The 27,727-nt window shown below is 43.1% G+C and overlaps 1 protein-coding gene across 1 annotated transcript in view; it reads right to left on the reverse strand.

Annotated features, from left to right (window-relative positions):
* SLC1A1 (solute carrier family 1 member 1) overlaps positions 1–27,554 on the reverse strand; it is a 71,692-nt gene extending 44,138 nt beyond the window's left edge. Inside the window, exons 1-2 of the mRNA XM_022573613.3 lie at positions 26,893–27,554; positions 2,433–2,573 (exon numbers count right to left, since the gene is read on the reverse strand). Coding sequence (XP_022429321.1) covers positions 2,433–2,573; positions 26,893–26,983 — 232 coding nt within the window. The 5' untranslated portion in view covers positions 26,984–27,554. The remainder of the gene's footprint in view (positions 1–2,432; positions 2,574–26,892) is intronic.
* Positions 27,555–27,727: the final 173 nt, after the last annotated feature.

Consider the following 27,727-nt stretch of genomic DNA (forward strand, 5'->3'; position numbering starts at 1 on the left):
AACTCTTAAAATGTATATACATTTTAATAAAATTTGGATTGTACACAATATCTTGTTGTTTAATTTGTTTTATCCTTCTACTTTATATTGTATCAGGAACATTTCCACCTTCATTAACTATGTTTCCAAAACAAAGTGTTTAATAGTTGCAAAGAATCCTAACTTACAGGTATAACATACATTTAGACAGCTTATAATTTATCACCATTATTAAAAAAATGTTACCATGAACATCCTTGTACCTAAATCTTTGAACATATCTCTGGTTATTTCTTTGCGGTAAATTCATCAAAGTAGAAATCAGAACGTGCTCCAAACTGCCCCCAGAAAGTTTGTTCCAATTATACAGTAACTGAAAGTGAATGAATGAGCCCATTTCCCCATAACCTTGCCTTCATATTGTTATTATTTTTTCCTTTTAATCTGACAATTTAAAACACAAATATAGCATCATCGTTTCCATTCTGCTTTGTTCGTGTCCCTTGAATCTTTGATCATTTTATCACTTTATGTCAAAAGAATGGGTAGTTGTTCTGATTTCTAACTCCTGTTTAACTGCTGGGGATTTGGTGAAGGAAAATTGTAGAAATTTCCAGACCTGTGCTATACCTTCAAAAAGCAGCTAGGCTATGTGAATGGAATGCTGAGGGTTGCAAATTATTTTCCTAGATTATTTGCAAGGCTGAGCTAGCACCCAGAACAGCCAGACTGCAAAAATCTCACTAGTTATTGAATACCAAGAGCAGTATATATTTTCAAACATCCTACAACTAGTCCATAGACGTAAGTATCAATCACTAAGTAGTTTATGAACTTCGTGCAATCACATGTAAAATACAGTATATATGTACAATTGTGAACACTTTTCTTGGGAGAGAGTCCAAAGCTTTCATCATGTTCTCAAAGGAGCCTAAGAAGAGATTAAGACTCTTCAATATGGAGAAAATTCTAAGGGGCTGTAATGGCAGTGTCTACAGGGAAAGGCAGGTAATGTAAATGAGTGAAGTAGATGAGGTATTAGGCAATAGGGAGTGGTGGGGACTGTGGCATCCTCAAATGCATTTGCTCCAAGTAAACAGAGTAGCTGTTTCTCAGCTCCAAACCACTGTTGGTATGTGGGAACATGGCTCCAATGTTTCCTGATCTTATTTTTTTTTCAGAGGAAGCCAGAAATCTGGATGCTTACATGAAGTCTTCCAAATTTTAAATGCTTACAATCACTTCTACAAATAAACAAACATTATATGGTACAAATGGCTGGTCTGCTGATTTGGCCCTCTGGCTGCAGGGCCTAAAAGAAGCCAGTCATTTCAAAACATAATTATACTCTCTTTAGGTCTGTAATAGGCCAAGAACACCAACACCCAAGGGACTCTAGTCTGATTGGAGTTTGGCACTTCAAAAGGTCAATGGCCAAATCCACAGCTCAAGCAATGCATTGCTGAACGCAGAAGATCCTGACACCCACCCTCCCTTAACCCAGCCAATGTCCAGTACTCTACATAGATCAGTCCTAGGCCTCTTTAGTGGCAGTAGAGAAAAATGTTCTAGAAGAGGCCATGTCGAGAACCCTAATTGCCTGGTTGTATAAAACCATGATTTTCAAGCTGGCAACACTAGTGATTGCCACATTTTACCTACTGCCAGAATGAAGATAAGGACAAGAAACTATGGAATGCACAGAGAAGCTTACCATACCCAGACAAATGACATTTTTGTAAGCGCAATTAATCTCTATCTACATCAAGGCGCTTGTTCTTTAAAGAGACCCTGCAATATAATGATCTATAAGGAAAAAATCATTTCCAAATTCAACTGCATCACAAGTTCAGATTTAAGAAAACCAGGTTTTTAAAACATGGTGCCAAGCCATCATTAAACCTTTTCCACAGCATGTGACTGCTGGTCCCCTGGGCAAATTTCCAAGGCAAGTATGTAGCAAGTTCTGAGTTCTGTGGAGAAGTGGATGTGAGTGAGAAGAGGGGACAGAGGACTCTGCAGGCTGCCTCTGACAGGGTAGGGGGCAGGACAGATGCAGCTGAGAAACAAACGAGTAAACTACTGAAAACATGATCAATACTGACAACCACATTTTCCCTGAGGACACTGGCTGACATCTCATTGACCAAATATGCCTTTTTTTTTCCTTCCTCATAAGACGTTATATGGCTGGTCAAATGAAGATCTGAGCTGCGGTGGACAGTGCTATAGGCAGGGCAATGCCACAAAGCAATGCCACTTTGTGAATAATGAAATATTTCACTCAAGCAAATATACACTTTCCAAGTGAGGGGTGTTTTGTGTGTGTGTGTTTGTGTGTGTGTGTGATGCATCAAGTGCATTTTGACTTTTTCCATAATAAGAAAAGAACAACTCAGGTGATGGGATGGCTCCTTAAATAATCATGGAGAATGTCAGTTTTCTCAAGGTACCTGTAATCATGCTGGATATAATTAATGGTAAAACGATGAGTTTCAGCATTCTCATTAGAATTTCTCCAGGAAAGGAAAAGTAGAATTTCTCCAGGTTAGAGAGCTTGCTGTATTCTCGAACCAAAACGCCTATGGCAATCCCTAAGAAAAACAAGAATTGGAAAGAAGAAAGGAACAACATTGAGTTCTTCTGTATAAATTTCTACGGAAAAATACCACCCCCAGTGCAAATTTTAGTGGCAAGAAAAACAATTTTGATGATCTCCCATGAGTCTGTAAATGTTAAGACTTAAAAAACAAATCACATTTTAAAAGGTAAAGAGTACAAGTACACGTTATTCAGCAAATCTGGAAAAAGTATAGTTCGTGTGAAAGCTTTTGTTTTCATTTCTTTTCTTCCCCTTCAATTATATTTATTATCATGACAAAACATCTAAGAATACTGTGAGAAGGAAAAAAAAGTTCATCTTAGTCAACCCAATATAACTATTGTTTTTACACACCACTTTTATTCTGTCTACCTATAGATATTTTACATATTTTATAGTTTACATATCAGTTTGTATTTTTCTCATATTATTTTAATAATAACTTTAGAAATACGCTTCTCTTTTTTAATTGAAGTATAGTTGATTTATAATGTTGTGTTAGTTTCAGGTGTACAGCAGTGATTCAGTTATATATATATATATATATATATATATATATGTATTCTTTTTCAGATTCTCTTTTTCCCTTATAGATTATTACAAGACATTGAGTATAGTTCCCTGTGCTATACCGTAGGTCATTGTTGGTTATCTATTTTATATATAGCAAGGAAATGTTCCATATCAAGAAACATACATTCTCTGAAAGCTTGCCTTAATGTTAATATGAACTTCTTCACTTGTGATGACTTTGACAACTAAAAATCACAAATTCTATCAATAAATATTTCTTCTTTATCCTCTTCCAAATGGTTCTAATAACATCTAATTGGCTTACTCCCCCCCATCCCCAGGAACCCTCACTCCCTACTACCTTTTATTTACCGAGAAAGAAATTGGGTTGGGATGACTCACACATCTTTTTTTTCTTCATCAACCTCTGATGGATGACATGCTAATTGGGAGTAAAATGACTAGAGGACAGGAAGATTCAAGGAGGATATCACTGGATATGTTAATTCACAAATTCAAATAATTAGTATGTGAAAACTTAGAGTTATTTGGGTACAGTTAAGAATGCTAGGGCAAATGAAAAGAGATGTGAATTATAATCAATACTAGAGTTTTCATTTCAATTCTGGTATACTTCTCATGCCCACTAGTAGACCAAATAGATGAACCACATAAGATACATTTGTGTAGTAACCTTATCTTTAGCTTACTTTTATTTTCCTGCATTAGCAGGTGGATTCTTAACCACTGCGCCACCAGGGAAGCCTTGGATATGGGTTTTTATGGGAGACATAAAAGAGTCACCACGAGGAATCATTTAAAAGCAATCAAAGGTGACAAGCACAATGAATAGGTTACTATATTTAGTAATGAAAGCTTGATAGAAAGCTTTTTTGTGGCTCAAGGGCTTAGTTGCTCCGTGGCATGTGGGATCTTCCCCGACCAGGGCTTGAACCCATGTCGCCTGCATTGGCAGGCGGATTCTTAACCACTGCACCACCAGGGAAGTCCACCATTCTTAATTATAGAGTTGAAATATATTTTAATGATTTTTCACAGTTTACATCAAAGGTTGTAAATGTCCAAGGCCAGAAGTCCGGGCAGAAGTGCGAGAAACAGGCCTGAGGGGCCTGTGGTGGTCCTGACAGCTCCAGCCAAGCAGTGTCACATGGAAGTGAGGGTCCAGGGTGGCCTCATCTTCTGAATTTTTTACAGAGAAACTAAGAATCTGGGTCACTGTGTGAAACCACTCAATTTTTAAATGTTAATGAAAGCTTAAAAACAATTGTTAAGCTCTGTGAGGTCACACTAAATACTTCTGCAAGCCAACTTCCTGTTGAGCTGTCATCTTTTATTCTGGTTTTCCCACTGAAGACAGTATAGGAACATGATAAAACACAAGAGGGAAAGCTGCTGTGTTCAAAAGAAAGCAAACGCCACAGGGACCAGGAAATGATCATGATGACCTCATACAGCCTCCCATGTTTTTGAGTGAATCCTGCAAGTGTTATCTAACTTCTTGCACATAACACAGGAAGAGAGGCCAAAGAGAGGATGCTGCCCCTGCCATCGAGAACCTACATTCTAGGAGGCAGGACAGGACATGCACAATAATGATAGTCAGAAGCGCTTGCGAGTCTACAGAGGAGGCCACCCCAGAGTCTGTAGGAATTCAAGACTTTCTTGAAATTCCCATTAGGCTAGATTAAGAAAGGGAGAGGTTTAGATGCACCTTCCATAATAGAATAGGAATTCAAAAGGCAGGTATTATTGAAGAAGAAGGAAAGTGGGGGAAACACCCAAAGACAGAGGAGTCAGGGGAAGAAGAAACACTTATCAAGTGCCTCTGTCCTAAGCACCTTTACAGTCATCTAATCTAACAGCCTTTATTCTACAATGTACAGTTGTCCCTGCATTACTATAACCACAGGGGAGTGATTCCAGGAGCCCCTGCATATACCAAAATCCAAGGATGCGCAAGTACCTTATATAAAATCATGTAGCACAATGAATACATACAAGAAAGGTTAGAAAACTTGCCCATGGTCACATGGCCAGCCTTGAGACCAGGTCTGTCAGACCCCAAAGTGCAGCTCCTTCCATGAAGAGGTTACAAGGATGTGTTTGGCCAGTGGTTTGGCTGGTGCTCGAGGCGTGGTTTAGAGAACTGAGACAGAAACCTAAGTTGGGGCACACCATGAAAGGCCTAGAATGCCAGCGAGGAGAATTTATACTTCCCTAAGCATAGGTCCCTTCCGATAACTGGGTCATTGTGCAGATTAAACAAGAGAAACCATGTGTTACACTATAACGTAATATACCAAGATTAGCTATTAGTAGAGATAATGAGAAGCCATTGAACATGTTTGCATAGGGGTGGGCCTGGACTGGAGATAAAGCTGGCTGAGGTATGTAGGGGCTGAGATATGTAGGAAACTGTCCAAATGTTCAGGCCATTCAGGGTAGGTGTACAGTGGTGTCTTTAGAAGGATGCCTGGGGTGAAGGGCTCACCTCTGAAGTCAGACACATCTGATTTGGAACCTGGCTCTTTTGTGGAATCGCAAGTCACTTCCTTTTTCCTTGTGGCAACTCCAAAGAGGAACCAGGCTAGCCCTAGTACCAGAGCGGTTCTCTCAAAGGATCTGGAACTGAAGGCCAGTCACAGGGACGTGGCTTGAATTCAGAAAACACATTTTTAGGTGGCTGAAGAGAAGTGACTTTCCTAACAACTTGCTCAAGTAATCTTTCAGTTCAGGGAAAACACCTGACTGGAAGGAGGGAGGAGGATCTAATTCCTTGCCCCATATACTGAAAATGTACAGGACAGAAGCAATCAGAATGCTGTGCTTCCTGCACGCACTGCCTGGCCTTCCAGGAAGGGCAGGAGATTCTGACAGTAGCAGCCTGGTGGGAGAGGGGGAGAGGATGCTCAATGTGGGTCCAAGAGTCCATTCTGGCTGAAAAGATAACTCTTTGCCAAGAGGATGCTAGGACCCACAGAAAGAATTCTCAGACTGCAACATCCTACGAGTAAAACCGGATGGATGTCTGGAGGAACCTAGCCAGGCTGAGTAAGCGCTCCATCTCCCCACCTCTGGACATTCCCCTCCACACTGATACTGGTGTTTGCCAAGGAGTTTGTATTCTGACCTCTTCATGGGCTGTCCACTCTCCCAGGGTAATCCCATCTGCTCTTATAGATTCAGTTTCCACTTCTATCTCCTGCCTCATTCTGTCTCCCAAGTTCCAGGTCTTCAGGCAATCTCTACCTAGATATATATAACTCAACATGGGACCCAACATACTAAAAATAAACCTATCTTTCCTTCTCCCAGAAGACTTCTGACTTTTTCTCCTGGGTTAGCTGGTGGTTTTAAAATAGGTCCACACATTATTTGACACTCTTCCCATAAGGAGATGGAGTCTCTGTCCCCTTCCCTTAAACCTGGGTAGGTCTTTGTAATGGCCTTAATAAAGAAAATACAGCAGAAATGAGCCTGCATGGAGTCTGAGGCTAGCTTAGAAAAGGGGTGGCTTTTGATGGTTTCTCTTCTTGGGACACTCACTTTGAAGCCCTGAGGTACCACGTAAAAAGTCCAGCTACCCTGAAGCTGCCCTGCTGGAGAGACCACATGGGAGAGCGAGTGAGTGAGTGAGTGAGTGACAGAGAGAGAGAACAGCTGTCTGAGTCTTCCAGGCAGTAAACACGTGAGTGATGGCCCTTCAGTTGACTCCAGCCCAGCCACCATATCCCTGCAATCACAAAAGTGACCTCAAGTAAGAATTGTTTAGCTGAGCCCAAATAATTCTCAGAACGACGAGGGATAATCATATGATTGCTATTTTAATCCACTAACTTTGGAAGTAATTAGTTACACAGAAATAGATACCTGGGAGTTCCCTGGTGGTGCAGTGGCTAAGACTCCGAGCTCCCAATGCAGGGGGCCCGGGTTCGATCCCTGGTCAGGGAACTAGGTCCCACATGCATGCTGCAACTAAGAGTTCGCATTCCACAACCAAGGAGGCTCCCTGCTGCAACTAAGATCCAGCGCAACCAAATTAATTAATTGGCTTATTAATTTAAAAAAAGAAATAGATACCTGGAAGAGTTCCCTATCTTCCTAAATTGTGTTGTCACTGCAGACATTTTTTGAGGGCTGTGTAGACTATGGTCAGGTACTGTTCTAAGCATAGTTAACTCTGACTGATCTTCACAACTCTGTGAGGTGACTTCATTTTCAGGTGAGAGACTGAGGCACAAGGAAGTAAAGTAGCTTGCCCAAGGTCCACAGGAAATAAGTGACACAGCTGAGATACCGAAGCAGTCTGGGTCTAAAGTGGTACACTTTGGGGACATTCTAGACAACTCTGCATCCCATCCCAGGCCCACATCGAACAGCCACCGAGTTCTGCTGATTCTACTGTCTAAACAGCTCTCCAATCTGTCTCTCTCCCTTCCATCCTCACTGCCACCACCTTGGTTCAGGTCGGCCTCATTTCTCACTAAGACTATTTCATCAACTTCCTAACACTCTCTCTGCTTCTGGTCTTGTCTCTTCCAGTGCATCCTCCAAATCAAAGCCAGAACGATCTTTCTGAGATGCAAATCTGGCTGAGTTACTTTCCTGCTTAAAGCCCTTTCAATGGTTACCCACCACGGGGTGGCATGCAAGCTCCTTGGTCCGCCCTAACCCCAGCCCCGCCCCAGTGCCCAGGTCTCTGAGCCTGTGCACATAGGCCCTCTGCTTTCCGACTTTACTTGTTTACCATTTCAGCAACTTCAAAACTCAGCTCAAGGGACTTCCCTGGTGGCGCAGTGGTTAAAAATCCACCTGCCAATGCAGGGGACACAGGTTCGAGCCCTGGTCTGTGAAGATCCCACATGCTGCAGAGCAACTAAGCCCGTGCACCACAACTACTGAGCCTGCGCTCTAGAGCCTGCGAGCCACAACTACTGAGTCCATGTGCCACAACTACTGAGCCTGGCGCAACCAAATTAATTAATTGGCTTATTAATTTAAAAAAAGAAATAGATACCTGGAAGAGTTCCCTATCTTCCTAAATTGTGTTGTCACTGCAGACATTTTTTGAGGGCTGTGTAGACTATGTTTTCAGCCAAAACTACTGAAGCTGGCGTGGCTAGAGTCCGTGCTCCGCAACAAGAGAAGCCACCGCAGAGAAGCCGGCGCACCGCAACGAAGAGTGGCCCCCATTCACAGTAACTAGAGAAAGCCCTCAAGCAACAAAGACCTAACGCAGCCAAAAATAAATAAATAAATAAATTTATTTAAAAAGACAAAAACAAAAACACCTCAGCTCAAGGGTGTTTGGAAAGCCTTCCCAACCTCCTCCATGTGACGTGTGTCCAAGTAACAAGGCAGGCCCTGGCTGGCCCTGCAGGTGTGGAGTTAAGAAGATCCCTTATCTTCCACGCCCTAAAATACCAAAAACAATTAGATCAGATATCCTCCGTAGGAGGGCAGCATCAGTCCACTGGAGGCTTCGCTCTTCACAGGAATGAAAAGACACCAGAAAGAAGGAATTCCTCACACCATTTAAACATAGAACACCTCCTGAAACACTGGGCCTGTCTGTACCAGCCAGATTCTTAAGGTGTGTGTGTGTATGTTTAAGTGTATTTATCATACAGTAAGACTGAACTTTAGTGCACAGTCCTATGATTTTTAACATGTGTTAAAATTCTTACAACCACCGTCAAAATTAGGATATGAAAAGAGAATAGTTCTATCACCCCTAAGAACTCCCTTATGCTATACCTTTACAGTGATACACACACACACACACCCTGTCCCTAACCTCTGGCAACCTCTGATTTGTTCTCCACCACTATGTTTTTTTCTTTTTGAGAATGTCTTGTACATAGAATCATACTCTACGTAGCCTTTTAATACTGGTTACTTTCACTAAGTATGATGCACTTGAGATTCATCCATGTTTTCTGCATATCAATAATATGTTCCTTCTTCTTGATGAATGGATCACCTCTTATAGGTGGACAGTATTTATTTTTTCATTCACTGAAGGACATCTGGGTTGCTTCCTGTTTTGGGTGATTATGACTAGAGCTGCTATAAACATCTGTGTATAAGTTTTTGTGTGAACATAAGTTGTTCTCTTTCTAGGTATACACCCAGGAGTAGGACTGCTGGGTCATATGGTAAGTATATATTTAACTTCTAAGAAACTGCCAAACTGTTTTCTAGAGTGGTTGTACCATTTTACATCCTCACCAGCAAGGTTTAAGAGGACCAGTTGCTCCACATCTTCATCAGCACTCAGTACTGGATTTTTTTATTTTAGTCATTCTAATAAGCATGTAGTGGCATCTTGTGTTTTTTCGTAATTTATCCTTGTTTTATTGAGATTTAATTGACATACAGCACTATAAAGTTTAAGGTGCACAGCACAGCGATTTGACTTACATACATTGAGATGATGACCACAAAAAGTTTACTGAACATCCAGCATCTCACATAGATACAAAATTAAATAAACAGAAAAAAAATTTTTTCCTTGTCTCATTGTGGTTTTAAGTTACATTTCCCTAATGGCTAATAATGCTGAACATCTTTTTGTGTGTTTACTTGACAACCTCTTTGGTGAAGTGACTTTTTAAAGTTGGATTATTTGTTTTCTCATTATTGAGTTTTGAAAGTTCTTATTATGTTCTGGATACAAGTTCAGACATGTTGGCTATGTGATCTGCAATTATTTTTTCCTAGTATGTAAGATTCTTCAGTCTCTTTCCCCCACCCAGCTTTATTGAAATACAACTGACAATTAAAAATTGCATACATTTAAGGTGTACAACTTTATGATTTGTTGTGTTCATTCTCTTAACAGTGTCTTTCATAGAACAAAGGTTCTTTTTTTTTATAAAGTCTAATTTATCAATTTTTTCTTTTATGAATTCTATTTGGTCATAATATCTAAGAACTCTTTGCCTAACTCTAGGTTACAAAGACTCTGAAAATTTTCTTTTTTACTCTTCTTCTAGATCTATGATCCGTTTTGAGTTAATTTTGTATAAAATATGATGTTTAGGTAGAGGTTCTTTTTTTTTTTTTTTTTTTGCATATGAATGTCTAGCTGTTCCAATACCATTTGCTGAAAAGACATACTTTCTTCTTTGAACGGCTTTTGCATCTTTGTCAAAAATCTGGAATCTCTATTCTATTTTATTGACTTATGTGCCTATCCCTTCACCAGTATTACAAAGTCTTGATTACTGTCATCTGTGATTCTTCCAACTTTCTTCTTCTTCTTCCAAATTGTTTGTTATTCCTTTGCCTTTCCATATAAAGTTTAGAATCAGTTTGTCTGATACATCTACAAAAAATACTTCCAGGATTTTGACTAGAATTGCATTAAAACTATAAGCCAATTTGAGAAGAACTGACATCATCATTATGATGTATCTTCCAATCTACTAACAGGTATGACTGTTTATTTAGGTCTGGAATTTCTTTCATCAGTGTTCTGTAATTTTCAACTATAGATCCTATTCATACATCTTGTTAGATATATACCTGATCTTTTACTTTTTGGAGCTATTTTAAATAATATTTTAAAATTTCCATTTCCAATCTTACATTATTAGTATATAGAAATAACAAATGCTTTTTTGGGAATTAATCTTGTATCTTGCAACCTTGCTAAACCACTTACCAGTTTTAGGAGTTATTCTGTAGATTCCTTGGGATTTTCTATGTAGAAAACCGTGCCATCTGAACAGGGTAAGTTTTATTTCTCTCCAATCTATGTTCATTATTTCTTTTTCTTGCTGTATTGCACTGGATCAGGCTTCCAGTGAGATACTGAATAGAAGTGGTAAGAGTGGACATCCTTGCATTATTCCTGATTTTAAGGGGAGAGCATTCAGACTTTCATCACTAAATATGACACTAGCAATAGGCTGGGTTTTTGGGGTTCGGGGGGTTGTTTTTTTTAAGTTTTTAAGAGTTTAAAGCAAAAATTCAATTGTGGTCCTTGCTTAATTTTCCTTCCCCTCCCTCAGGCTTTAAAGTAGTTTCTGTCTTAATTATTTTCAAAGTATGTGTTTATTATCTAAACAACTTCAAATGTTTCTGTAATGCTATGAATTCAATAAAGCTTAGCAATGAGTATACACCAAGTGCATTCAGGAAACAGTTCAGGAGCACAACAGATAAAAGGCAAAACATTTGCTGTAACTGCCACCCAATGTCCATTGTCTCTGCTGTTAATAGCATATCTCCCAACTCTCAATCTGTTTCAGGTCCAGCTCAAGTTATAACTAATTCAGAAGTTAGGGGAACAGGGTGGGATGAAGGAGTGACTTTGGCCTGGCCCATCAGATAATCTCGTTTCCCTAGTACCAAGACTGATTATGGAATGGTCATTGACCCAATTAGGACTGAGTGAAACTCAGGCCAAGGCCCCAGAGTCTTGTTTGAACAGAGAGACATTTTCTCTTTTCTGCTGGGTATGAAGCAGGGATATGGAAACCTTGAACTGTGCTGGCAGCTATCTCACCACCAGTGGGAGTGTCTTACCTGAGAGTGAAAATAACACAAGAGTGCAAAGACTATACGTAAAGAGAGAATAGGACAGAATGATATTTTTGAACCCCTGAATTCAGCTGTACTTGAAACCACTCACCATTTCTGGGCTCTTAAATTCTCTGAGCCATAAATTCTATGCCGACCCCCCACATTTCTGGCTTAAGCCTGTTCAACTGGGATTTTCTGTCACTTCCAATTAGAAGAGTGGGGAGAGTGAAAGTGTCACTGATATTCTGGGTGCCCCCTCGATCAACCACGCTGGCCCTCTTTGCATGAAAGAAAAGCTGGTTGATGTGAGGGCAAGGCCTTCTAGCTGTGGAAGCCATGGGGATGGGCCTGTGGGATAGGGCAAGGTAGGAGAATGGTCATGCTGGTACATGGTTACAGACGATACAGGAGTCATTATACCACTTACTTCTCAAAATGCCCATAGCAGAGGCCTCCAGTATTACCAGACACCATCAGACTAACTTCTCTACCATCATTCGTAGAACTTGATAATGGTGTCCCAAGAAAACCTCTTAGCATGGCATTCAATGCCATGTGGCTCTGTGCCCGTTATTCTCCCTTTGCCCTTTAGGTTTACCTTCTGTCCTTTTCTGCCCCGCTTTGTGTCCCGGGAGAGTGATCTCTACCAATTGTGTAACCTGGGGTTCCTTGCCCTCTGGCTTTAGCTGGGTTTAGCCAAGGAGAAGCACTAACTGTGGATCTTAGGACAGAGAGAGAAAAGTTGGGGTATATGTTGTCTTCATTCCTTCCCTGTCCTGCCATGGTTCTGGTAGTGGCTATGTTCCTCTGTGGCCATGCAGGTCCTATCAAGCAGCTCCTCTGTCGCAGCCCAGCCCCCAATGGACTGTGATAACACTGTCCCCCCTTCCCTTGACCATTCCGGCACAGGAGAGTTAACAGCTTCCCACAGTTACTAGCCCTGGGTGCCTCACCATCCCTTAACCCCACCTAACTCTGTAAGTAGTCCCTTGATTACAGTCTGTTCAGTTATATACTTCTGAGTGAGTGGATCATCTGTTTTCTGCCAGGTCTGCCCTAGCTGATATAGGCCCTCACATCTTCACCATCATTGATCTTATCATGTCTGGTCACAATAAACTCCTTGCTGTTTCTTAAAGATGCTCCTTGCTTTTGTGCGCTTGTTCACAGATTCCCCTCCAAGGAAAACACTGTCACTATCTTTGCCTAGTGAAGTGCTAATCACCCCTCAAAACAGAGTCACCTCCTCCAGAAAGCCTTTCCCAGGGTCTCTCCCCAGGTGAGATGAGTCTCTTCTCTGGGTCCTTCAGAGCTTCATCTGCATCTATTGTCCCCTCTAAAAGACCTCTATCTCAGCCCCTCCCTTCATCGCAAGTTCCCAAGGCATAAGCATTGTATGCTCACTTTTGTACCACCGCAATGTCCCAGGCACCAGTGCCTGACACTCCACGGATGTATGGCCAATACCTGCTGCACTGAAGTGAACCAGGAATGCATTATAATTGCTATTTAATGCATATGCCCAGGAAACCACTGCATTTTCTATTTGTTACTCATCAAATCTGATTACAAAAGGCAGGAGAAAATAGCTGAGATAGGGTACCATTAGCAGAGCGTGAAAACTGGGCTATAGGAATGTGGGTACAATTCTGCCACGTTGTCCCAGGGCCATCAAACCCAGAGAGGCATCATAAATATGGCCTCTCCAGTAATGGACAACGGCTATAGTAATGTACCCATGAGAAGTTAGGTGCCTGGTTCCTACACCTTGGGACTTCTCCCAGGCTTCTGGAGCCCCTGGAGTCCAAAGAGTCCCTTGGGTTCAAGTGAGGATAAGGCTGGTTATAGGACCAACCCACAGGAATCCAGTCTCTACAGCAAGCATTCAACTGGCTTAGAGGCCCAGCTTGTTCTAAGCTAGGAACAACCAGACTGTCCCTCCCCCCTAAAGATGGGTCAGTCCCACATACGTGTGTTTGGGTTATTTCCTGAGATACCTATCTATGACTTGACTTGTGGATTCTAAAATCTCCCGTTTCCTACCTGTGGTTGACTTTCTTTATTCTATTTTTTTTTTTCCCTCTTAAAATGGTTCACATCTGCTAAACTCATGGGTCATTCTACCGATCAGGTTATTTTACACATTCCTGTGAAAGATCTTCATCTACCTTGTGGCCATACTCCACTCTTTCCCCTCCTTGGTACCCAGGCAAATATTTGGTCTCCAAGTCCCTGAAGGAATGACAAGTCTCCTCACTCAGACGTACACAGTTTGGAGAGGCCCGGGAATCCTTTGCTTGGAGGACACACCTTTTCCTCGGGTTTAACACCAGATTATCCGGGAACCCTACCTCTTTACAGTAACCAGTTTTACAACTCCCATAAACACCTTCTTGGTTCATTACACAATCTTAGGAAGGCTTCTTTCCATGTGTAAAAGAAATCTGACCATCTACCCCACAGTGGGCTTTAGTCAGGGGCAATTTGAGAGCAGGAAAGAGATGGACCTCTGCGAGAAAGAAGGGAGCCAGTCATCCTGGATTTTCTAGACCTGTCACAAGCCTGGAATCCCCATCTTGATGAACCCTGCATCCAGAGTGCTAAGTCTAAGTAACTGGGACTCCCCAACTTTCTCAGCCCATTCCTCACCTCTGCCTCAAAACTGTGTCACCTGCTTATTCTTACCATGTTCCTGCCTGCCAACTGTTTATCCCTCTCTTCTCCTAACTTCTATGGAGACTTAACTCTGACCTCTCCTTCCCCACTCCCAGAAGGACTGCAGAAATATTTACTTTCATCTTCAAATGAGTTAAGGTGTATTTGAAGAACTGTATAATATTTCCTAAATTAAAATGAAAGTGGTATCCAGTGTTGAAAGTTTGGGTCAGGGATTTCTGTCTCTAAATACCTCAGATGCTTCTCTTAACCCTAACTGAAAGAAAAAAGGCAAAGACAGACCAGCTTGTTTATTACTTCTGAAAGGAAAGAACACTCATATATAGAATATTAAACATGTCATATAGCTACAAAGGGCCAGATGTCTTTTCACAGGGATGAGAGTTGGGCCCTAGAAAACACACGAAGATAACATTGTATATTAGTGTCTTCAAGGAATAACATTGTAACCAGGACTCAAGTTTTACAATTTGCATGGCTCCCTTTTTTCTTTGTTTATGGGAAACAATAACAAACATTTATAAGACACTTTATAGTTTTATAAAGTACCTCCACATGTTTAGCTCATTTGATAAAAACAATGGATTAGATTTAAGGTCTAGAGATAAGTATAAATGCATTTAAGATGACTGGCAGAGACCAAAAAAAGAAAAAAAAAAGAATCAAACATGGTGAGTATAATCCTTTCACAGTAATTCTAGAGGATTTTGTTTATTCTTGGAATCTTGGAATGTTTTACGTTTGTGAGGATCTTCAGCCTCCTTTCTCAGTATTGCCCTCATGAACAGATGTTCCAGGGCATGGGGAGAGGCTGTAAAAGGGGAGAAAGAGAGAGAATCTAAGCAAAAAGTCACAGCTGCAAACCTCATTCACTGTGATGTACTGACACTTTCCCCTGGAACACAGAGCCCTGAACAGGATTCAAAAAGCCTTTAAAAACTCAGCGATGAGCACTGCAGGATCTTGATCTTGGATTCAATAAATCCAGTCTTCTGTGGTTACTTACTTGCAATTTAAAAAGCAGCCAAGGGGGCTTCCCTGGTGGCACAGTGGTTGAGAATCCACCTGCCAATGCAGGGGACATGGGTTCAAGCCCTGGTCCAGGAAGATCCCGCATGCTGCGGAGCAATTAAGCCCGTGCACCACAACTACTGAGCCTGCGCACCTAGAGCCCGTGCTCTGCAACAAGAGAAGCCACCGCAATGAGAAGCTCATGCACCACAACGAAGAGTAGCCCCGCTTGCCGCAACTAGAAAAATCCCACGCACAGCAATGAAGACCCAACGCAGCCAAACCTTACCCAATCATTTCCACTTAAACAACAGTAGATGTAAACTTCTAATTTTTTTTTCAAAATAAACAAGCTAGTTAGAGATTACTGGCAAATACTTATATTCAATGCAAATGGCAAACCAGTTACAGAGAAGACCTGGGCATGTTTCTCGGGGACTGTGGGTTCTGCACTGGCAACAAACAAGAGCTCAACCTCTGTTACTCTGTGGAACTCAGAATTTCTCCCATGTGATGAAACCTCAGGAAATTCTCTAGGTGTGAGAAAGAAATCAATGAAGCGGAAGCAGAAATGGAGCAAACCTGTTATGTCTCCTGGTTGACAATTAACTTTTGCTAATAAAAAAAGTAAAAACTCATCTTCAGAATCTTTAACAACCAAGTCTGGTGTTTGTCCAAGCTGTTTAAGCTCAAGGTCTACTGGAACAAGCAGCACAGACAGGCTAATTAATCTCTTATCATAGAAATAATCTCCAGACAGGGACAGAAATGGGCAGAATTTGGACAGGGATGTGAAACGATGTGTGGAGGGGGAAAACCTAGAAAAAAATTCACTGAAAGACATAGGAGTTGCCAAATACCACATTCAAAAGGACTCTACCATCCAAGGGTGATTCAGCTCCACGCCATGGCCCAACTTTGGGAAGCCAGATGGATCTTCCAATCTCTCTAATTCTGTCCAGTTTCCGTATTGTATGGAACTATTAGTTAGTCTAATTAGTCCAAAGAACTCTCTGGAGATCAGGCTCATTCCTGTGCTGGTTTCCTGAGAAGGTCAGATCTTCCTCAGGGTAGAAAGATGCTCTCCATTCTGAAAGCTCCAGGGTCATGCTGAGCTCACACTAAAATGGCTTCAGAACTGTTAGTGATTAGGCTTGCCCTTCTTCTGGGGCCCCCAAACTAGGAGTAAAGTATATTTCAGATGACTCCAGCTTGGATAAGAGTTCCTCAGGGTCTTCACTCAAAAAACCATGCAACTTACTGGGTAACTAGGGGGTCGATGGGATAGGCTCATCAAGGATCGACCTCTTCTTCAATGAAGAAGGTTCTATAATCAGTCAAAAATATTTGGGAGCATCTCTTATGAAGCAGGTACCAGGTTAGATGCTATGAGTGTGACAGACCCATATAAGACAGCTTTTTTTTTTTTTAACCCTCAGGACACTGAGATAAGAAAGAGAAGCTGTAAAAACATAACAATACATATATTAAATAGTTTCATACAATACTGAAATCGGACACAAGATAAAGACCCCTGTACCCATATCATTATCTCTACCTGGGTTTGTCATCTTTCCAATCTTCAAGCCCAGAAATCCTACCACACCTGCTCAAGGCCACTCCTGGCCTCCTCCAATTCCCAATTCCACCTGTTTCTCAATTCCCCCTCTTCTTTGAAGGCCCAAGGCGTGTTGTAGCTTTCCTGCAGCATTTACAACACTTATACTCATATTAGTGATTTCTGTGCACATATTGCCTCTGATAGACTAAGACAAAACACAGACTTCAACTCTATCTCTTGCCCGTTAACATCAACACTTGTTCAATTTAAATTAATTGCAAAATGAATAGATTTTCCCAGCAATGGACAATATTTTTCGTCTTACATGCCAGTTCCCTTTGATTAACAGTAGTTGCCTAGAGAAGAGTTTTGAGGATTCTGAGGTCATAGCAAAGCTCCAAGGTACAGAGTGCTATAATCAATTAGTGATGTCTGCCACAGGGCAGGATTAGGAGTAGTGGTTCAAATGCAGTACAATTTGGGAAAATAAATTAAGGGTTATACGAGCACAGAGAAGGGAAATCATCTCTGACTGGCAGTCAGAGAAGTCTATATGATAAAAGTGAAAATTAGATCCACCATCAAGGATGGGTAGGATAACAGTGGGTGAAACACATGAGCAAAAGCAGTAGGGCAGGAGAGTATGACACATCCCGGGAAAGCAACTCTTAGACAAGCTCAACTAGAATAAGTTCAAATAGAAGGTTTATATGGGAGATGAATAGGGGAAGGACTAAATACTGTAGAATGTCTCAGGTTGAAGGACATGATAAAGAAAAGCCAAGAGACAGACAAGGGATGGAGTGAGAAGGAGGCTACTAGGCTTTATTTAGCTATTGTACAAGAGTGAAGTCTGCAAGAATGCTCTGAACTATCAATTAGGTGTATCAAGGTTCATTAGGAAGTAGCCTTGCTTAATAGTTAAGAACTGCAGTTTTGGAGTCAGACAGTCCTGGGTGCAAATCCCAGCTCTGACTGTGACCTCACGTGACTTAAGCCTTGTAAGTTTCAGTCTCCTTTTCTGTACAAAAACTACACTTCTTACCTCATTGTGCTAAGGCTCAAATGGGAAATAAGGTGCATAAAAGTCATAATAAGCCCTCAATAAATATTACCTATTAGGCTTGGTTACCCACAGAAAAAGAAATTTTCAAAGGAGAAAATGTGTCTCCCTCATTGTCTCATAATTTGGGAAATCTTATATGAAACTTGTAAAGTGGTTACGTGGCTCAGAAAACAATTAAGTATATGAAATAGCCACAGAAATAGAACAGAATCAGTTTATTTTCCAGTAATGCTCAGAGATTAGGCTTTTTGTGGTTAGGCATTTCTGGTGATGGTACATTTTTTTGTTGACTTAATTCTTTACTGAATTATAAGTAACCAGATAACTCTCAGGTGGTAGAAAAATAATTTAATTTTATAATCTCATTTAAGCATTCTCCTCTAAGGGTTTCCTCCTTAGTCAAGTAAGTAAGTACAGTTTTAACCCCCTGAGAGCATAGTTGTCTCAATGCAGCTGTAAAAATTAACACACAGTGCAGACCCCTGCTGAGGTCACTTCTGAATAGAAGTTCCAGTCCCAAAGGCCACCACTTTGCTTCAATATGCAGACCTAGCAGAGTCACATGATGCTGGTATCAGGACCCTTCCTGGACACAGGAAAATCTGCTGTGACAACTGTCTTGCTTGTGGACCCTGTTATGGACTCTGACCAACAAGGGCTCTGGGAACAAAGACCTTAGCCTGAGTGTGGAGGGATTGGTGGGAGGGTCTTGTTTCCTCAGTGCTGGTTCTGGGTCTCGTGGTAGAGAACAAGGCACAGAGTCCCCACTCTCCTGGCAGAGCGGGGACCACTGCCCAGAGCTCACACAACTGGGGCTGGGCCCGGGAGAGGAACCACCCAGGACACACAGCATGAAGTGTCTGTGAGCTGGGACAAGGTCTGCCCATCCCAGAAAGTGCAGGAGTATTTGCTGGAAAGGAAATATTCTACCTCTGGTAATGGAACAGGCAGCGGGCAGATATTTTTCAAAGGTAGGGTAGTAACATTTCTGGCAATGAGTGAGTCACTGAAACACTTCCTTTCCATTAACAGAGGTGTTACTGTGGAGCGTTCTAATTACAACAGAGCACTCTTTGTCGCGGTTTGGGGCTGTTTTCCTCAGCAACTATAATGAATCAGCTCCTTCTAAATCTATCTGCTGTGCTAAACTACAGCTCTGAAGTGAATTATTGGCTTAATAGTAACTGTCTTCAATGTTGTCTTCTATTAGATGTATGTTTAACATTCAAAATAGGAAAGGCCATTGAAAAGACTTGCTACTTTAACAGACATTGCTGCGGGGGAGTTTAAGTGGGCCACTCAGTTCCATCTAAGATGAGCTCATTTTCTTCGAGAGTGCTGGAGTCCCCACGGTACTCGTGACCCCAGATCTCCAGCGACATCAACATGGGGGAGATCTGCAGTTCCTCAGGTGAACAGAGCTGCCTGGCACCAGGCCAGCGTGTCACTGACTCCCTATATAGGACAGCTATTTTCAGTCTCAGCTCTGCTAAAGGTAATCACAATTTCTCCCAAGTAATTAACATGGAAAGCTTTCTCTCTTAATAAGCAAGTGTTCATATGAGCACACATATGCTCTCCAACAGCTAATTCCTAATCCCATTTATTTACACCGTGTCTGAGCAACCCAAGGTTTTTACTCATCTGAGCTACTATATGAACTCCACCAAATCCAAATTTGGCATGTGATAATTTTCTACATCTTATGTCGTCATTTGAAGCTTCCTTTATTTCTTATGCCCACTGCTCAAATTTTTGACAGATGGGTTAAGTTTGATCAGCCAAAAATCAGAATCTTTTCAGTGATTCCCCAACTCTGGTGGGTTCTGATTTGGTTTCAAAACTGAAAGCACCAGGCATAGGCATTCAAAGCCCAAAATTGTTTCCCTAATCCTTCAATATGTGGAAGTAGGGACAAGTCAGCTAAAGGATCGCTTCTCAAAGGTACTTAATTAAGCAGATACATGCAAGATATATATACATGTATAGAAACAACGTAAGTTTATTAGACCTCACATTACTGTCGTGATGAATAATTTAAGGCTGACATAGAACATTACCCTGGTAACAGTCCCACACACAATTTACATTTTTACACCCCAAGTCACAGATGTAGAACAAATGACTCAACATCAAGGTCATTTTACCCTCCAGTAATGACTTTTAACCCTTCCTTAGTTCCCTAAGGAAGACTTCCTCTAACTCCCAGCAATGAACTGAGGAATGACTATACAAGCATAGAGCTAAGGGATTTTAAAGCTAGAAGGAACTTCAGGGACTTTCTGACCCAGGGTCAACAAGTATGCAGCACACAGGCCACTATTTCCTGACCTTAAACCCTTGGCAGACATCAGTAATCAATTTCAGAACTTTTCTTTCTCAACAAACATATCACGCCAGACAGTCCACTACCTATAAATTGGAGTTGGCACACGAATGAAATCTCTTTGATCTTCCAGCTAATCCGAACCTCTCTTCCTTCTGACAAGAAACAAAGATTCACTTTTTTATATAGCATTTTAGAGTCAGTCTCATTACTTTAAGGTCTCCTTTCATTTTCTAGTGCCTGCTAAGGGTAATCAGAATGCTTTCGCCCTCTAGGGGTCTATAATCTAGTTTTGAAGAAGAAAAGTTTAACATGCTTGATAAGTATATGTAAACTAAGTGTTAATCTGTCTTACTGATGCAGATCAGAGGAGGCTGAAGTAGGCAGAGAAGAATGTATGGTGGAATTCAAGCTTAGCTTTGGGCTCATTTACTCATTCAATAAACAAGGATAACGTCTAACTATCTCTCTGAGTCATAAATGACACAACAATTTAACAAATGTATTGAGCCCACCAGGTATTGTGACAGGTGCTGTGGGTATAGAGAGAGGCAACACAGAATTCCTTCTCTCAAGGGCTCATGGGTCAGTGGGGAAGGCAGGAAATTAGAATACACTCTAACTATACAGTAACAAAAAGCAAGTAGACATTGGTTCTGTACAGTGGGAGAGCGTGATAGTTCTTTTCCAAGCTGCTGCCCCCTCCAGGACTTCCTCTCCTGCTAGACATCACCACCTCCTTCTCCCGAGGACTAAACCTAGCCAAGCCGCATCAGATTAACCTGCTGAACACCTCACAGAGCTGTCCTTTCCTTTCCACTCTCAATGCTGCTGCTCTGCTAAGGCCCCCATCTCTCTCTCTCTCTGCCTGGACCTTAACAGTAATCCCCTAGGGTGATCTGCCCACTTGCAAGATCACCCTTCTTGGATCCATTTTCCACATCCATCTGCCTCAAGGATCTTTTCTAAGCACAGTCCTGCCTATGTCATTGTCCAGTTTTGTCCTCAGGAGCATGTCTGGACTTATAAGCATGGCATTCCAGTCTCTCTAGGATCTGGCCGCCGACCTCCGTGGCAGCCTTGCTTTTTCTCCCCCCATGTCCCTCAATCATACCCTTTGCGCCAGTCACACCAAGCCACTTAGTTAGAAGGTAGAAAGGGCAGGCTTTGAAGGTGGAAAGAATAGCAGGGCAGCCTCATGGACAGAGGTGTAAGGGTGGCTCTGACCCTAGAGTGGAGACCAGTCTGGCTGATCAGTCTGGCAAATCCCACAGGAGCAGTGTTCCTCCAGGGCACACACTGCAATTCCGAGAGTCCTGTGGACGCATGTTGCAGCCCCTTCTCAGTCTCAGGGGAGAAAGGCGCCAACTACAGCCCAAAGTGCACACTACAGAATCCTCATACCCTATCCCAATGTGGCATACAGCCAGACCACCATGGTCCCCAGGAGGGTCTGGAAGGACCAAATATGACAGGGAGATGGGGAGCAAGACGGAGGACAGCAGTCCAAAGGGGGGGGAAGGAAAAGTATAGGAAGACTGGGCATTCCCAGTTGTTATCTGAGTGATCCTGAGCGAGTCCTGCACTGTTCCAAGTCTGTTTCCTCGTCCATATAACAGTGAACAATAAGGCCGACTTTATAGTTGCAATATTTTTTTCATTGATTTTTCTTAAGTATTTCCTAAGATTTCACTAGCCATGATGGAAATGAGATTAGAAAAGTGTAAAATACATAGCAGAACAAGATCCTAACTTTCTTATACAGAACAATTATAAAATAAATCATTTTTTAATTAAAAAAAAACACATAGCAGGTTAATTGTACTAGCCTCCTAAACTGGTCTCTCTGCTTCCACACTTGTCTCTGCTGTCTGTGGTCAAAAGAGCAGCCAGACAGGGAAAGCTGATTAAAAGATAATCAGACCATGTCACTGCTCTGCTCAACACCTTTTAATCGTTTCTCAACTCCCAGTAAAAGTCAAAGTCCTTATAAGAACTCACACCATCCTACTGCCTCTTCCCCCCACCTCCTCACTCCACCCCCATGCTCTTCCTTAAACACATCAGGATCTCCCTAGATATCTGCGCTCCTTCACCTCTTTCCAGTCTCACTTCAATTCTCGCCTTCCCAGCAGGGCCTTCCCATTCTCCCTATTTCAACCTGCAATCCCCCAGCACCCTCTCTGCTTTACGTTACTCTGGGGCACTCTCACCATCTAACATACTCTACATTGTAGTTTACCTATTTTTCCGGTTTACTGTCTGCTTGTCTCCACTTGAACATAAGTCCCATGAGGACAGGGGTTTTTATTTTGTTCACTGTTATGTGCCCTGGTTCTAGAACAGTCCCTGGCACACAGTAGGTGCCCAATATATATTTGTTGAATGAGCGAATGATTTAAGCATCGGTTACTCTACAGGTATATTCCAAGGCTGAGCTGATTAGACGCCCAGCAGCACCAGGCCTGAGACCTGCCAGAGCACATGAGTTTCATGATAACAAAATACATTCTGAACGCTGAGCTGCAGTCGTCTCCCTGCCCGATCCCCGATCTTCAGGAGCTTCACAGACACGTAGAAACTGAGCAAGAGAGCTTACACCATGACTCAAATTAGCACTGCCAGATACAAGAGCTCCGGCGTAGGAGACGTAAGGCTGGGTAGGGCAAGGGTTATTACTAAGAACATGAAGGAATTGTTTTCGATTTTGGACAATGGAATCTGAATCTGTAAATGACCCCTTTCTTTAGTGCTCCAAAGAAAATTATTCCGGATGAATAAGCTTGCCAGCTCCTGTAAATAACAACAGCTATTTCCTTTCCTGAAAATCCACAACCTGGAAATCAGATTTTTCAAACGACTGAAATAAAGCACTGAAATAAAGCACAACCTGGACAGAAAGATCAGGCTTTATGTTGTGAACGGGGTGAGGGTTCCATGAGTGCTTTACCAACATTATACACGCTATGATCAGTACTGGCTGACTTGAATCACAACGCTTGGACACAGAATTATCACACACAGATTCTGCTTGCACAGAATTCCCACTTAAAGCACTAAAATTCTTCCCTCGTAATTTCTGCCCTGTTAAGTGAAATGAGAATCAGGCTATGGGGCACAAAACAAAATGATTAATCCTTTCCATATCCTTTTAAAACAGTAAATAATGCTCTGGAGGCTGGTGTTCACCTAGACAGACATGTCATCAAAACACTTGAATCACCTTGGACTCAGAATTCTAGACTGGACACCAAGCAGAACAGAGAAAGACCATGAGAGACCTTATTTTATAAGAAAATATTAATTTCCTCACAATGAAATTATTCAAATCATCTTAAAATGACATTTATTGAGTACCTGTTATATGCCAGTCACACAACTAGATATTTTCACATTATCTTAAACAACTCTAATAGCAAATGAGGTAATGACCTATATCCCTATTTTCCAGATGAGGAAATTGAGGATTCCAGAGAATCAGAGATTTTGTCTAAATGGTAGAACATGACAGTATCAGAATTCAAATCTAGAACTCTTGACTCCAGGCTCTGTGCTCATACTACTACACTACGGAAGCAGGGAAAAAACCTGAAAGAATTGTAATAGATACAATGAAAATTGTTCCTAATCAGATTTTGGTAAAGGCCTCTCACCTGAAAATCCAAGATATTATTTCCAGGACCTTGTAGGGTTTCACAGAAATTAACAAAGATGGTCACTTAACTATTCAATCCCTTTATCTCATGAATAAGAATATGAGGAAGTATTTAGCTTTTAGCATCTCCTTGTCCATGTAAGAAATTAACTTTTACACCTAATAAAAATGACTTTTAATTTCATTTCCCCTCAAATGCTGTCTTCAAAAATCAGAGGCTTTAAGGTGGCTGGGAAAAACCTTTGCCCCTCACTTCAAAAATCAAAATATTTTAAAGTGTCAGGGCTGCTGAATTATAGCAGGGACAAAACATTTCAATTTTAATCAGAAGATGATATTCTGTCAGGGTAATAAATAAGTTTAACTGTTTTTTCTTCTTTAGGATCCACATACTGAAAGGTACAGAAAGGAGGCTACATGAGAGTGCTTGTGATTTCTGTATCAATCAAGACTGTTATAAAAATAAACTTACTATCATGGCCTAAAGGGCTTATGGATGGACTTAGCATCCCTGTTATAAGTTGGCTGCAATTTCACTTCTGGGTTTAAACCAGAATGAGTTAGCACAGACTACACAGACAGAGGTATGATTTTTGCACTCAAGCCCAGTGTTCCAAAGAATGAGGAAAAGAGGAGGACTCTGGGAAGTGCCTTGTGATGGACACATTGAGGGTGGTGTAGGCTTGACTTCTCAGACCAGGAGCTGAAATGCTCAGGGACTGCCCGATGTTGCTCCTTTTGCAAATGTGCTGAAAGAGTTCAGTTGAGCGCTTACAATTTTTATATGGTGTTTTTCCTTTCTGGAGCAAAGTATCTGAATCAAGCTCCTGGGGCTTACCCACATTAAAACTGGAGGAAATTGCCCATCTGACACCAAAGGCCACGTCTGCAAAACAGACATGTTATCTCCCGTGACTCTGAAGACGTATTTATGCAACAAGTTCCAAAGGCCAGGGGACAATTTTCAAAATCTTTGCCAAACCAGCCTCCAGTGAATCGGTAAACTCAACACTGGTGTGCCACACTTGGTTAATAGGTGAGTATCTCTGGAAAACCCCACAGCTGAAAAGGCAGGATCATTTCACGCCCATGGGGGATTGGGAGGGAAATACCAGGCTACCCAAAACCATCCTTAAAAAGGGATTTAACAATTAATTCTGGAATCTTGTCACTAGGAAAACAAACAAGGCCATCTCATCTATTTGGCTGCGGGGAAAAGAAATCACTCTCTCTGAGGCATCTGTTATTTAAAACGTGATAGGGTGGGATAACTCTTCCCTTAAAAACACCCTAACCAGGGACTTCCCTGGTGGCACAGTGGTTAAGACTCCGCCTGCCAATGCAGGGAACACGGGTTCGAGCCCTGGTCCGGGAAGAACCCACATGCCACGGAGCAACTAAGCCTGTGCGCCACAACTACTGAAGCTCACATGCCTAGAGCCCGTGCTCTGCAACAAGAGAAGCCACCGCAATGAGAAGCCCACGCACCACAATGAAGAGTAGCCCCCGCTCGCGTAACTAGAGAAAGCCCGCGTGCAGCAACGAAGACCCAACGCAACCAACCAGCCAACCAACCAACCAAAACAAAACAAAACAAATGCCCTAAACCATGTGGCTCTTCTTGGGGAAAAGAGTTAAGCAGTCAAGACTTGCTCCTCTACTTCTCTCTTTTCCTTCCACACGTGGCCTCTGCTAAGGTAATTCCAGAATGTTATTTATTTACTAGAAACCTGACTTGACTTTGCATAAGGATCTGGAGGAACAAATCCGACCCTGAGGAATCCATTAACCTCCACAGACTTTTTTGGGGGGGGCGGGGGGGTTGGGCACCAAGAGGGGGAGGAGGCAACACCAAATATTCTGAGATTCAGAAGCAGCAGCTGGAGAGAAAAGTGCATTAGGCTGGGAGAGGTACAGGCTAACCCTCTCCCCAGCTCCAGTTTCCAAATGGAAGGTGGGGTTTTCAAAGGAGCCTCACCTGCTGGGTGTCCCCACCTGTGCCAACTCTTAGAGGAAAGGAGGCAGTCTTGGCGCCAACGCCAAAGAGGAGCATCCCAGGGCCCAAGGTGTAAAACAGACAACCTGGCAGAAATTCAGAGTCTAAATAGGAACAACTCATACCTCTGAGCAATGGATCTGACTTTCACCTAGTCCAGTGATTTCTCAGGAATGAATCACTTAAATACACCTTGTTTAAAAACAAGCACATATGACTTAAAAATTACTTTCAATAGAAAACCAATGTGGAGAGCAAGGAAGCTCAGGGAGGCTACCTCGGTAGATTTGCACGGGGGAAAGGGAGAAATCTGATAGCTCTCTTCCCCTTGACATCCTGCGGGCCACAACTACATACTCCTGAATTCAAGCACGAATCTGGCAGGTTTTCCGTGCCTCAGCGCGGGCAGCGGCTAGACGCATGGGAAGGCACTTTCCAGGCACTGCCCAGGGTGACCAACCGAAGGTAACATCCACCTCCTCCCTCCCCCCGGGAACCGGACCATCCCTGAGGTTCGGGTGCCTCTTCCAGTCCAATCGGGAACCATCATCCACACTCAATCCCTGTCCGGACAACGCACGGTTCAGGAAAAAAAGGGGTGAGCAAATAGGATTTTAAAAATTAAACACATTTGCTTCCAAACGGGAAGAACCGAGAGCTCTTGCTTCCCTTTCTCCCTTGCAAACCCCTTTGACCATTTTGGGTAAAGCAGGAACCCGCAGCTCGCGGAACACCCAAACGGGAGTCCCGGTGGAGCTTTGTTCTTTGCACGCAGAAATCAACACCCTCGAGGGTAAGCCCCCGCGTGGTGTCCGAGGCCGAGGGGGAGCCGAGGGACCCGAGCATCGGGTGCGCCAGCGCCATGCCCACCCTCGCACCCGCCCGCCCCGCACGCGGCCTGGGCGCTGGGAGGGCGTGAGGGTGCGCGCGTCGTCCACCCGCCACGCAGCTCACCTAGCACCACCGCAGCCACGGTGGAGAGTAGCAGCCAATTATTCCTCAGGAAGCGCTTCCAGTCGCATCCCTTCTTCGCCGGCTTCCCCATGGCTGGCGCCCGGGCTCCGAACCACGGGAGAGGCGGCCGCTCTTGTGCGTGGGGCTCGGCCGTGCGCGCGGGGGCCGGTGGAGCCCGGGGTCCGCCGGCGGCTCCGCGGCTCAGTGCAGGAGGGATGCGGGCGCGCTGGGGAGAGGGTGTGCGTTGGCCGCTGCCGCAGCCGCTGCCGCCGCCTCCGCCGCCACCTGAGCTCGCGCGCCGCGCCTGCAGCCCCTGCTAGCTCGGTGGCCGTGCGTGGCGGGCGCGCCCGGCTCCTCCTGCCGCCGCCGCGCTCTGCGGCGCCGCGGCCAACCAGCGAGGAAAGAGGGAGGAGTGGCCGGCCCAGGGAGGAGGGCGGGTGGGTGCGTGCGTGGTGCGCCCGGGGGTCCCGGTGGAGCAGGCGTGGGAGGGCTCCCACGCTGTGGCTGCAGCGGGGACGGCTACTCAGGGACCGCTGCGCTCCTCCCCAGCCTTAGACTGGAGACTCTCGTTTTTTTTTGTTTTTTTTTTTAATTGGTCAGGCTAGGTTTTCGGATTTATGGTTTCCTCCTCTTCCTAATCCAGAGGGGCGGAGTCGCTGGCCCCTTTAGTTTGGACTTCATTCGGCACACCAGCAAGCCTCCTCTTTCTCCATACCAGCCACTGCCAGTGCAGCACCGCAGTGGGGAGAGTCGTGGGGAACTGAGTTCTGTCTTGGGTCCCATTTGCTTCTCCACTGCAGCCTCGGATTGGCCAGCAGCCTGAAAAGCCTCCTAG

Source organism: Delphinapterus leucas, chromosome 6, assembly GCF_059928025.1.
Source record: "Delphinapterus leucas isolate spDelLeu-1000000601 "Yukka" chromosome 6, BTC_Dleu_Yukka2, whole genome shotgun sequence".
Classification (NCBI taxonomy): domain Eukaryota; kingdom Metazoa; phylum Chordata; class Mammalia; order Artiodactyla; family Monodontidae; genus Delphinapterus; species Delphinapterus leucas.